The sequence below is a fragment of the Chrysemys picta genome, chromosome 16, assembly GCF_011386835.1.
Source record: "Chrysemys picta bellii isolate R12L10 chromosome 16, ASM1138683v2, whole genome shotgun sequence".
Lineage (NCBI taxonomy): Eukaryota > Metazoa > Chordata > Testudines > Emydidae > Chrysemys > Chrysemys picta.
In genome coordinates this window covers 7,322,241-7,335,609 of record NC_088806.1, presented here as the reverse complement: position 1 = coordinate 7,335,609, position 13,369 = coordinate 7,322,241, and the positions used below count along the sequence as shown (strand labels likewise).

Sequence of the window (13,369 nt, the reverse complement as noted above, 5' to 3'; positions counted from 1 at the left end):
TTAAAGTCTCCCATGAGAACCAGGGCCTGCGATCTAGCAACTTCTGTTAGTCGCCAGAAGAAAGCCTCGTTCACCTCATCCCCCTGGTCTGGTGGTCTACAGCAGACTCCGACCATGACGTCACCCTTGTTGCTCACACTTCTCAACTTTATCCAGAGACTCTCAGGTTTTTCTGCAGTTTCATACCAGAGCTCTGAGCAGTCATACTCCTCTCTTACATACAACTCAACTCCCCCACCTTTTCTATCCTGCCTGTCCTTCCTGAACAGTTTATATCCATCCATGACAGTACTCCAGTCATGTGAGTTATCCCACCAAGTCTCTGTTATTCGAATTGCATCATAGTTCCCTGACTGTGCCAGGACTTCCAGTTCTCCCTGCTTGTTTCCCAGGCTTCTTGCATTTGTGTATAGGCACTTAAGATAACTATAGCAATGTCGTTAACCACAAACACACTCTAATCATGCTCCAACCAGAACGGAAATGGACAGGAATTCTTGCTGTTCAGCTATGGACACACTTGCACTAATGCACAGCCATGAGTGTGCTGGGGGAGCTGGTCTGAGCAAACAATTTGAAGTGACAATTCTGCGAGAACAGAATCATTGTGTAGTGAAGGACTTGGCCATGAAGTGGTTGTGGTGGCGTGATGAAAGCAGTGGATTAGATATCCCTTGGGGTCTACCGATGCAGGTTTGAATCCTGCCAATTATAGAAATGTTAGTGTATGGTCGTTGCTGTTGTCTTAGTGCCTGAGCATCCACAGTGCCAAACTAGAACCACATCTGGTCTCACTCTTAGGCTGGCTACACTTAAAATGCTGCTGTAGGACTTTGGAGTAGACAGTTGCTACAGTAAGTGGAGGAGTTTTCCATCCCTCTAATAGTTACATTGACAGAACAATCTTTCCTTTCATTTAGCACTATCTAACCAGGGCTTAGGTCAGCTTAACTATACTGGTTCGGGGTGTGTGGATTTTTCACACCCTGAAAGACGTACTTGTTAGAGGGTTTATCCCATCACCCTCCCATTCTCTGGTCCTTCTCTCATGAACAGAGAGAGGCAATACCCAAAGTTCAAAGGTGCAAACAATTCAATGTTTATTGCGGTAAACTTCCAGCAAGAAATGATTCCAATTTCCTTCCTCAGTATCCCCCTTCCCAGTTCTGACACCAGAACCTTCCCAGTTCTGACACCAGTTCTGGCCTGTCTCCCTGTTCCCATCCCCCTCCCCTCAGCAAAACATAATTCTAATTTTCCCCCACACTTCCTGATTGACTGCAGGCTATATATTAAAATTTGAGTTCTGCTTAGCTATACCTTAACCAATCATTTTACTGAAATTTAACTAACCAATCCTAACATATTGTAACATGATTATCTAACCAATTATATCCCACCACCTTAATTGGTTTACACCCAACACATTAATTATACAGCAGACAGAAACAATCACAGAACCAGACAGAGATTATACAGACAAACAATAGGGAAGTGGGGACTACAGTGACAGAACAACAAAGAAATGAGGATTTCAGACCCCAGATAAGTGAGTTCTTGCAGACAGGATGCTATCGTGGTAGAGATTGTGGGTGCTGGTTGCTTAACTATCTGGCCCACAGGGCAGGATTTTGAGGTTCACCATTACTTTCTCAGAATGCTAGCAACCATCTTTTGTTCACTTAAAACGTGAGCAGGAAGATTACAACACCTCAGAACTCATGGAGCTCCAGGAAATCTGTAACTTTAGGTCTGGGTGAGTGTGTCTAAAAATCAGCTGTGCTATAGAAGGTCTTTTGGAGATGAAAGAGATGTGCCATTTTGACCTCCCTAAAGAGTTCATCAAATATTAATGAAAACTAGGGTTGATAAGTCACATTCTTTGTAGCATTAGGATGGTGGACTGGTCTAAACCACCAGTTTTATGACTCTTTTTTCCTCTCTCTTGGCTGTTCTGCCCTCTGCATAGAGACATGGCTTCAAATCCCACTCCTGACATGACCATTTTCTTCTATCTGGAGAAAATGGCCTCACTTCAATCTCCTTTGGAACAATAGAACACCATTTGCTTAGCACTTTTATTACTGTAGTTGCGAGAGAAGTTCCAAACCAGGGGGAAACACTGCCTTTTCTCTCTACAGATCAATTTTTGTCTTCCTTCATTCCAAGCCCTTTCCTCAAATACATCCATATTTCCCACCCTTTTTTGTTTACTGTTCTTTGATTTTATGAAACTTTAGGGTCATCATTTACTTGCCACACAACTGTACTTATGAAGTAAAGTGAAAAACAACATTTTTTTTATATGTTTGCAGAAAAGTTTTGCTTTCTAACCTGGAATTGAACAGGGCTACCCGAGGGGGACAATGCTACTCCCTTTTCTTGACTCATCCAAAAACCATAAGTACTTGGTACCCTTTGTTTCCCTATTGTTCAAAGGGAATCAGCTAGTGGAGTGGCTCCTGAGAGAGCCTTAGGAAAGGACCCCAAAGTGACAGTTGCTGGTTTCTGTAGTGTAGTGGTTATCACATTTGCCTAACACACAAAAGGTCCCTGGTTTGAAACCAGGCAGAAACAATACTACTGTCCCTTCTCTGGTCTTCTCTCACTACAAGTCTTTTCTCAACTGCTTCTATGCTTTCATCCTCATTATTTTTTTCCTTTCATGGAGCTTTAAGTTCAAAAGGAGAGGGTTAGCCTGCATTTTGAGGGAAGGAATAGAACATCATTTGGGAGACTGCTAGCTATATAGCAAATCTGAGCGTAGAAGAATCCCAACCCTTTGTCCTGCGTATTTAGCTCCCAGCCAGCAGTTTTCCCTCACTTTTCTTTATGTTGAGCTAACTACAACCAGCCTAGTGTATCATTTTCATGTCGGAGAAATCTATTGACTGATGATCACATTTCCGCTACTTTCCTGGCTAAGCAGAGTAGGGGTGTGAGGAATCAGAACATAATAATTGGAACTCTCTAACCCATCCTTTTAACATACAACATCACATTCCCCTTTTTAAATTACATTTTTCCATAAGATTTTTGAACACTCAACATCTTGCATGTCTTCAAATGGTGTTAACGCAAGTTCTGAGCTACAAATTTCCTTATTGTTCCACTGGTATTTTTAGCACAGTATATTGATTTTTATTGCCATCTTGTTTTACTCTCAGGCTGGTTTTTATAAATCATCACAAATGCAGTAACGAGTTCGAGAAATATACAAGAAATGAATACCATGTGATCTAGTCGATAGGCAGAGAGCTGTCTCTGTCCACAGCCTGAAACAATCTCCATGACAATAAAAAGGGCTGGGATTGATATGACACGGAAGTACACATATGCCCAATGCAGAGCTGGAGCCAATGTAAGAAGAAGTAGAGAAGCTAAAGATCACTGAAGGGGGACAGTCAGCTCCTGAAGGGTTATTTTCCCCTCTCTTAGCTAGGCTAGAATAGAAGAGGAGAAAATTCTCTCTCACTCACAGAGGATGATGGAAATGTCAATTTGTCCTCTCCTCCTCTTCTACTAAATCTCAGAGACAGGAAGAGACATTTCCTACTTAAGAGCCTCAAGAGAGCAAGGCTAGGGGGCAGGCAAAGCTAAGGGCCCCATTACACAGAATCTAACTCCTGTCAGCTCATATGAGGTGGTATCAAAAGCCCTCCCAGGGCTTCTAGGAAAGAGTTAGTATTGGCTCCATGTGTTTTCCTGGAAGAGCCCCTAGGTAGGAGGAAGGAGAAGAAGAGAGGCTTGTGATGGGCCTAAATGAAAGCAGAAGAGTATTGTTCTTCTTGGGGTTTGTTTGTGTTACTCATGTGATCCTTGTGGAGGAAGTTGTCATCATTTGAGTTTGTGTCAAAGCCTTTGGTTGGGCTCAGTTTGTGATGCTGAGCACAGGGGATCCTTCACCCTCCATTCTTATCCCCTCAGGGCAATGGAGAAAGGACCAGGTTCTAAAATTAGATAGAGGAGCCAGAGAAAGCCTAGTACAGGTGATAAAAAAAACACCCACTGTTACCTCTCTGGTGGTCTAGTTTATTCTTTACGTTTTGGCGCTTTCACCACCGTGACCCAGATTTGATTTCCATTCAGGGAAAGAAGCTTTTCAACACGTCTTCACTTGTTGTCTCCTCAAGTGATACTTCATCATGCTCAGATGGGTTTTGGAGACTATGTGAAAATCAAACAGCCTAAGAACAGAACATAGGTATGTTCCCATTGTGGACCTTTCATGCAAGTAGAGCTGGTCAAATCATTTATTTCCTTGCTTGCTAGCTAGCCTAACCTAGCGGCACCGGAGGCAGCGAACAGGGCGGCTAACAGGGGAGTTTGAGAGGGAGTTTGCAGGGGGAGGTAAGGGGGGAGGCAGGAGGGCGCGGTGTGGCGTGCGCTCTGAGTCCACAGGTGCAGTGGGCAGAGATTACAGCAGCCATGAGCCAAGCAGCAGCAGCAGCAGACAGAATGCAGATGGCTGTATGTGGAAGCTGTGGTATGTATATGGTCCTAGCAGGGGAGCCGGAACACAGGTATGTGTGTATGAAGTGTCGCCTGATAGTGTTACTGGAGGAAAAGATTAAGGGGCTGCAGATGCAGGTAGATACCCTGGTGGAGTTTAGGCGGGGGTTTGAGAAGCTGATGGAGGACAGGCAAGGGGGGGCTGAAGGAGAATGCCCTATGGTGGAGGTAGAGGCAGAGGGAGAGGATGGTGAGAGGGGAATGGAAGGGGGAGAACATGGGAGGTGGAAGCATGTGACTGTGAGAAGCAGGCCAAGGAAAAGAAGGGCCAGTGAGGGGGGAATAGAACTCAGGAATAGGTTCGAGTGTTTGGATACCGAGGTGGAGGGGCAGCAGGTGGCGACTGAAGGTGGAAGGGTGAGGAAGAAGAGAAGAGCTGCTAGTCCAAGAGAGAGGGGGGAGGATTTGATGGAGACAGCACCAATTCTGGGCCCCGTGAGGATTCAGGAAGGCATAAGGGAAGATAGGAATAGGCACAGGTCAGGACTAGAGGGATCGGAGACTAGATTACTAGATCGCACTGTTGCCAGGCGACGGCAGGTGTATGTGATTGGAGACTCTTTACTGAGGAGATTGGATAGGCCTGTGACCAGGGCGGACCCGGAGAACAGAAGGGTGTGCTGTCTACCGGGCGCAAAGATACGCGATGTGGACCTGCGATTGAAAAGGATCCTACAAGGAGCAGGTAAGAACCCCCTGATAATCCTTCATGTAGGAACGAATGATACGGCTAGGTTCTCGTTAGAGAGGATCAAGGGAGATTATGCCAGGCTGGGGAAGACGCTCAAGGAGATAGAGGCTCAGATTATCTTTAGTGGGATTCTGCCCGTTCCGAGGGAAGGGCAGCAAAGGGCTGATAGGATTGTGAGAATAAATAGTTGGCTAAGGGAGTGGTGCTATAAGGAGGGCTTTGGGATGTATGGCCACTGGGAGGCTTTCGGGGACAGACACCTGTTCTCGCGGGATGGGCTTCACCTGAGTAGGGAAGGAAATAGACTTTTGGGAGGGAGGCTGGCTCATCTTATCAAAAGAGCTTTAAACTAGCAAGTTTGGGGAGACGGTTGGGAGATGCACAGTTAATCTCCACGCCAGATTCCAGTATGGAGAAGGTGAGTAAAATGAGAGGAGAGATAGCTGTGGAGATGAGATTGGACATAGGAAGGACAGGAGGGACGGACACTAGGAGGCCCGCAACATATAGTGCTGCTAATGGGAGACGGGCTAAACGACATACATTAGGGTGTCTATACACCAATGCCAGAAGCCTAGGTAATAAAATGGAGGAATTGGAGCTCCTGGTCCAAGAGCTGAAACCAGATATCGTAGGAATAACGGAAACGTGGTGGAATGACAGTCACGACTGGAACACAGGTATGGAGGGGTATGTGCTGTTTAGGAAAGACCGGAACAGAGGTAAAGGTGGGGGGGTGGCATTGTATGTCAATAGTGAAATAAACTGTAAAGAAATAATAGTGGATGGATTAGACAACTCAGAGTCCGTCTGGGCAATACTTACAATGGGTAATAGGACTTCTAGAGCCTCTCCGGGGATAGTGCTTGGAGTGTGCTATAGACCGCCGGGATCGACCCAGGATATGGATAAGGAACTATTTAATGTGCTTAGAGAAGTAATTAGCAATAGAAACTGTGTAATTATGGGGGATTTTAATTTCCCAGAAATAGATTGGGGAACAAACGCTAGTAGCAATAATAGGGCTCAGATGTTCCTAGATGTGCTTGATGATCAATTCCTCCATCAAGTGGTAGCTGAACCGACGAGGGGGGAGGCCATTTTAGATTTGATTCTGGTAAGTAGTGAGGACCTCGTTGAGGAAGTGGTAGTAGGGGACAATTTGGGCTCCAGTGATCATGAGCTAATTCGGTTTAAAATACAGGGAAGGAGTAACAGAATTAAGTCAAAGACTAGGGTTTATAATTTTAAAAAGGCCAATTTTAACAAATTAAGGGGACTGGTAAGGGAAGTGGATTGGGCAAACGTATTAATGGATTTAAAGGCAGAAGAAGCCTGGGATTACTTTAAGTTAAAGATGCATGAGCTGTCGGAGGCCTGTATTCCCAAAAAGGGAAAAAGATTACCAAGCAAGAGATTTAGACCGAGCTGGATGAGCGACCGACTCAAAGGGGCGATTAGGAAAAAACAGAAAGCGTACAAAGAGTGGAAGAGGGGAGGGATCAGTAAGGAAATGTACCAAAGTGAAGTCAGAGAATGTAGAGATAGAGTGAGAAAGGCCAAAGGCCGTGTAGAATTGGACCTAGCGAGGGGAATTAAAAGCAATAGTAAGAGGTTTTACAGCCACATAAACAGGAAGAAAGCAAAGAAAGAAGAAGTGGGACCGCTGAAGACTATTGCCGGAGAGGAGATTAAAGACAATCTAGGCATGGCGCAATATCTCAATGAATATTTTGCGTCGGTGTTTAATGAGGCCAATGAAGGGATTAGGGATACTAGCACCATTACAGAGGGGCGTTCGGGATGCGGGATTACCGTATCCGAGGTAGAAACAAAACTTGAACGCCTTAATGGGGCTAAGTCGGGAGGACCGGACGATCTTCATCCGAGAATATTGAAGGAATTGGCGCGGGAAATAGCAGGCCCGTTAGCGATAATATTTAATGAATCTGTAAACTCGGGGGTGGTCCCGTTAGACTGGAGAATAGCTAATGTGGTTCCTATTTTCAAAAAAGGGAAAAAAAGTGATCCAGGTAACTACAGGCCTGTTAGTTTAACATCTGTAGTGTGCAAGGTGTTAGAGAAAATTTTGAAGGAGAAATTAGTTGAGGACCTGGAGGGTAGTGGCAATTGCGATAATTTACAACATGGTTTTACGAAGGGCAGATCGTGCCAAACGAATCTGATCTCCTTCTTTGAGAAGGTAACGGATTTATTAGATAAGGGAAATGCGGTGGACCTAATATACCTGGATTTCAGTAAAGCGTTTGATACTGTACCCCATGAGGAATTATTGGTTAAACTGAAAAACATGGGGATCGATTTGAAAATCCAGAGATGGATAAGGAATTGGTTAATGGGGAGAATGCAGCGGGTCGTATTGAAGGGTGAACTGTCGGGTTGGAGGGAGGTTACCAGTGGAGTTCCCCAAGGTTCGGTTTTGGGACCCATTTTATTTAATCTATTTATAACTGACCTCGGAACCGATTGCAGGAGTAGGCTGGTAAAGTTTGCGGATGATACGAAGGTGGGAGGCGTTGTAAATTCGGAAGAGGATAGGGATATCCTGCAGGGAGACTTGAATGAGCTTGTGAATTGGAGTGTCAGAAATAGGATGAAATTTAATAGTGAAAAGTGTAAGGTGATGCATCTGGGGATGACCAATAACAATTTTAGTTACAAGATGGGGACGCATTGGTTAGAAGTAACGGAAGAGGAGAAGGACCTAGGGGTCCTTGTAGACCGCAGGATGACTATGAGTCGACAGTGTGACGTGGCGGTGAAAAAAGCCAATGCTGTCTTGGGATGCATTAGGCGAGGTATATCTAGTAGGGATAAGGAGGTCCTGCTTCCGTTGTACAAGGCGCTGGTGAGACCTCATTTGGAGTACTGTGTGCAGTTCTGGTCTCCCATGTTTAAAAAAGATGAACTCAAACTGGAACGGGTGCAGAGAAGGGCCACTAGGATGATCAGAGGAATGGAAAACCTGTCGTATGAAAGGAGACTAGAGGAGCTTGGGTTGTTTAGTCTGACCAAGCGAAGGCTGAGGGGGGACATGATTGCTATCTTTAAATATATTAGAGGGATTAATACAAGGGAGGGAGATGAATTATTCCAGCTTAGTACTAACGTGGATACGAGAACGAATGGATATAAACTGGCCGTGGGGAAGTTCAGGCTTGAAATTAGACGAAGGTTTCTGACCGTCAGAGGGGTGAAATATTGGAACGGCCTTCCGAGGGAAACGGTGGGGGCGAGGGACTTGTCTGGCTTTAAGATTAAGTTAGATAAGTTTATGGAGGGAATGGTTTAATGGTAAAACATAGTTGTCAAGGAAAACCAAGCAATGGTAGGTAAATAGCATAATGGCTAAAAGGGGACAGGATGGAGACTCTTGCCTATATGCTCGGGGTCTTACTGATCGCCATATTTGGGGTCGGGAAGGAATTTTCCTCCAGGGCAGATTGGCTGAGCCTCTGGAGGTTTTTCGCCTTCCTCCGCAGCATGGGGCAGGGATCTCTAGCAGGAGGGTCTCTGCCGATTGAGGTCACTAATAACAGGATTGGGGACTTCAGCAGCAGAGTCCAGGGAAGGGGCGGGGATGGTTTTATGGCCTGCAGCGTGCAGGGGGTCAGACCAGATGATCATAATGGTCCCTTCTGACCTTAAAGTCTATGAGTCTATATAATAATAATAGTTCAGGTTGCTCCCAGATTATTTTTTTTTCAATTTTCTTGTTGAAACAAAACTAAAAAAATAAATCATTTTTGGGCCACCAAATTATTTCAGTAAATAAAATATTCATCCAAAAAAACATTCACCCAGCTCTATAGACTAGTCTTCAGAATTAACGATCTGGAGAGAAGTATCATTAGTCTCTTCCATTCCTGAAGTCTAGCTACTGAAGAGGTCTGAGGAGAACCAGATTTCATAGCCTTCCACCTGTATACCACAGGTTGCAGTCTTGCTCAAAGTGAAAGGCAACATGGTTTAATGGCAGATCTACATATAGCCCTCTGTTCAAATGCCTAGAGAGAATTTGTTTTGCATTGCATATAAAAATAAAATAAATTGTGTTGAAACCTAAACTTGGGATCAAGGTGAAACATGGTGATTTTAAATCAAGGACAAAATCTGTACTGAGTTCAACAGAAGGAAGGCTTTTTCATCAGATCCTTTCAAATGCTAAAAGTTGAGATGGTTCTTAGAGGTTCCAGACACATAGTTGGCCAGAATTTTCAGAAGATCTCATACCCGCCACTACAGCCAGATTTTCAGAATAACTCAGCTCCCAGTTTTTCATCTTGGGTCAACTTGAATGTCTATTATTGTTATTATAATGTTGGTTAGGCTATCTAGCAAGGGGGAAAATAATTTGTACATGTCTATTTGTGTAAAAGGGCATGCAGCCTGGACTTTGAGGTGCACAGTGGAAACATGCCCACATTCTGCTATTAGTCAGTGGGAAGCTTTGATTTTCATGTGCTTTGATTGGATTCAGTTTGTGACATTGAGCACAGGGGTTCATTCACACTCTGGTCTTGATCCCAGAGGAGAATAGAAACTGGGCCAGTTTCCCAAGTTGGACAGAAAGTAGCCTGAGACAATCTAGAAGCAATAGCAGCTTGGTGACAATACCTCTTTAACCCAGTTTCAATTCCAGGACATGGAACAGAACTTTTCTCCAAAAATATCAAAAAAATGTGTTTCATTTTAATTCATGAGCACAGTTGTGTGGCAATTAAATTAAATGACATTTATTTAATTGTATTTAATTTAAATATATTAAATTAGTAATCAGTTTATCTATTAGTGTATTCATTAATTAAATTTAATTTTTAATTAAATTTAAATTTATTTCAGATTTTTTAAATTATATTAAGATCCTACCGTTTCTATGCTCAGATTTTTTAAGTAGCTGTAGTCTCCCAAATAATGATCTATTACTTCCCTCAACATGCAGATTTACCCCCTCCTTTTGATGTTAAAAGTTTCATGGAAGGAAAAACTAATGAAGAAGAAAGCATAGAAGTTAAGATGTATTTGACAAAGACTTGGACTAAAAGAGCCAGAAGCACCAATATTCCTGGCTGGTTTTGAACCAGATACCTTCTGCATGTTAGACCAACAGAATAACTACTACACCACAGAAACCACCTATAATTATAACTTGGGAACAGAGGCTGAAGGACCCCCCTGTGCTCACTGTCACAACTGGAGCCCAGACTAATGCACTGACAAATTCAAAAACCACTTCAGGTTTCTCCAGCAGGATCACAAGAGCAAAAGAAATCCCAAGAGGAACAATCCTCCTGTGCCTTCATTTACCGCAGCACAACCCTCTCCGCTTCTTCTGCCTATCTAGTTGCTCTTACAGGAGAGCCCACTGAGCAGAGAGCAATTCTGTCCTAGAACCCAAGCCAGGGGTTTTGACACCACCTCATTTGAGCTGGTATGTTTCACAATGACAGGCCCTTTAGCTTTGCCTGACCCCTAGTGCTGCTCCTGGTTTATCAGCTCTGCGCACTTAGGAAGCAGCTAAACTGCTGTACCCACCTTCTCTCCAGCCACCTTGTTTCCACTCCTTGTCCTCCTCGGCTATCCCAGGCCCTTTCCCACAAAAGCTTTTGTCAGAAGCTGGACTGGAGTGACCTAAGTACCTGCAGGTTTCCCCCCCTCCCCCCCACACAGACACTTCCTAAGGCAAACAGTCATTCCCTTCTCTGACACTCCTGGGGTAGGTTGCCTTTGAAAAGCCTTTCCCCCTGCTCTTGGGTTCAAAAAACTCTGTGTTCGGTTCCCTGTTTCTTTGGTTAGGAGTGGTTGTTCTCACAACTATCTCCTTGCTTTCCACATAAGGTGAGGGAAGGATATTATAGCCTAGTATTCTGGCATTAAATGACTGAACTTTTCTGTCTGAAATGACCCTTCCCCATCAGTGGAACCTGTGGGGAAAAATCTTTCCCTTGACTTTACTGCATTTGGATTTCCTGTCTTGTTGAATGGGTCCCTGGGAGCTGTCAGGGAAATGTCCATGGAAAGGGGAGCAGATGTGAGCTTTGTTGGTTGGGAGATTTGGCTGTGCTTTGTCTCCTTGTGAGATGGGCAAATTGGAGGAGCTCTTGCAGCATTTCTGATTATTTCTGATTAAAAAAGAAGTTTGTGATGCACTTTGTTTTCCTGTTCTTCAAAGGAAAACTGATTGAGCTGATGCACTGGCCACTAAGAAAGCTCTATTAAATAGGACCAACAGTATTAGATTTCTGTAGTGTGGTGATTCTCATGTTTGCCTCACCTCACCTCTAAGAGGACACTGGTTTTTGAAACCAGGCAGGACCAATAAGCATTCACTCCCTTCTGAGTCCTTTTGTCTTCTTTCAATCCATCTGCTTTCCTTTCTCAAATACATCTATAAAGTCAAAGTATCATCTCCAAGCAGAGACAACTAAGAACACTTCATCACATGACACTTTGAGAAGTGGATGGATAGAATGTGATGAAGACAAACTCTGCATGGCTCAGACAGAAGGTAACAGTTCTGCAGTGATGGGGAAGGAGCGAATCTCTAAGTCACCCCATCTCCTTCCGGTGTCACAGAGGCTGAAATGACACTTTTGCCTGCCCCTGCACCTCTTCATTTAAATATAAATTTGAAAAGGTCCCAATATAACTGCTCTTCAGCACAACCTAGAGCAATGTGAGAACTGGTAATGATACAATCTGAATCACTGGTTACTCTAACATTGTAATAGGAGAAATGGTATAAATGTGATGCTCCCTGGCTCCTGATAGGAAGGGCACACTTGAATTACTCATGGGACAATGGAGTTGATAGAAAGGACAAATGGGTCCACCTCAAAACAGGGAGAACTGCAAAAAGCAAAAATGGTCCCCTCATCTGGATAAGCTGAGGGATAAGGGTGCTGAAAATAGTTCAAACAGTTTTAAAAGTTACTATGTGGGCATCACAAAAAGTATTAAAAAGAAAAAAGTACTGATAGCCCTAGAGATTTTTATGGTCTTCATATCTCTTGCAAATTCTCTAATGGCTAACATGGCTGAGTGCTAAGAGAAGGTATTCCCACACTCACTGCTTTCATAGGTTCTCTCACCTGTGTGGCTTTTCTGATGGTGAAAAAAGTGCGATCTTTGAGTGAAGGTTTTCCTGCAGTCACTGCATTCGTAGGGCCTCTCCCCTTTGTGGATTCTCTGATGCCTAATAACGTTTGAGCGGCGATTGAAGGTTTTCCCACACTCACTGCATTCATAGGGCCTCTCCCCTGTGTGGATTCTCTTATGTTCAGAAAGGGCTGAGCTGTTAGTGAAGCTTTTTCCACACTCACTGCATCCATAGGGCCTCTCCCCTGTGTGGATTCTCTGATGGTTAAAAAGGCCTGATCTGTAAGTGAAGTTTTTCCCACACTCACTGCATTCATAGGGCCTCTCCCCTGTGTGGATTCTCTGATGTTTAGTAAGGTCTGATCTGTGAGTGAAGCATTTCCTACACTCACTGCATTTGTAGGGCCTCTCCCCTGTGTGGATTCTCTGATGTTGAAAAATGCCTGATCTTTGAGCGAAGGTTTTCCCGCACTCACTGCATTCATAGGGCCTCTCCCCTGTGTGGATTCTCTGATGTTGAGAAAGGGCTGAGCTGTGAGTGAAGCATTTCCTACACTCACTGCATTTGTAGGGCCTCTCCCCTGTGTGGATTCTCTGATGCCTAATAAAGTGCGAGCTGCGATTGAAGGTTTTCCCACACTCGTGGCATTCATAGGGCCTCTCCCCTGTGTGGATTCTCTGATGTTGAGAAAGGGCTGATCTTTGAGTGAAGTTTTTCCCACACTCAGTGCATGTATTTTTCCTCTTTCCTCTGAGGAATTCCTGCTGTGTTGTGGTTTCCTTGAGGCCCTTCTGAATTCCCCGACAGGAAATAAATGTATCCACTTTCTCCCCTGGCTGGTTTCCCTGATGAATCTCACAGGATTTCCCCTGCTCATGACTGCTGGACACATTCCGTTTCAATCTTTGTGATAATTCTCTGTGTTTCTCCACCTGCTGTACGTTTTTGTGCTGAGAATTCTGCTCCTCTTTCTCACATACCATTGCATCACCTGCTGTGATAGAGACAGAAACCTCAAACAGGGATGGAAAGGGGAAGACCAAACC

At 44.2% G+C, this 13,369-nt stretch overlaps 1 protein-coding gene and 1 non-coding gene across 15 annotated transcripts in view; one reads left to right on the top strand and one right to left on the bottom strand.

Annotated features, from left to right (window-relative positions):
• LOC101938097 (zinc finger protein 501-like) overlaps window positions 1-13,369 on the bottom strand; it is a 66,740-nt gene that overhangs the window by 38,321 nt on the left and 15,050 nt on the right. For 10 of the 14 annotated variants that reach the window (XM_065569986.1, XM_065569984.1, XM_065569985.1 and 7 more), the window contains one exon: window positions 12,316-13,317. The exons of 3 other annotated variants lie outside the window; for them this stretch is intronic. In XM_065569986.1, the coding sequence (XP_065426058.1) occupies window positions 12,316-13,317 (1,002 nt within the window). The remainder of the gene's footprint in view (window positions 1-12,315; window positions 13,318-13,369) is intronic. One more of the 14 variants, XM_065569988.1, reaches the window with a different exon arrangement.
• Window positions 2,505-2,577, top strand: TRNAV-AAC (transfer RNA valine (anticodon AAC)). Its single transcript has one exon. It is a non-coding gene; the product is annotated as a tRNA-Val (tRNA).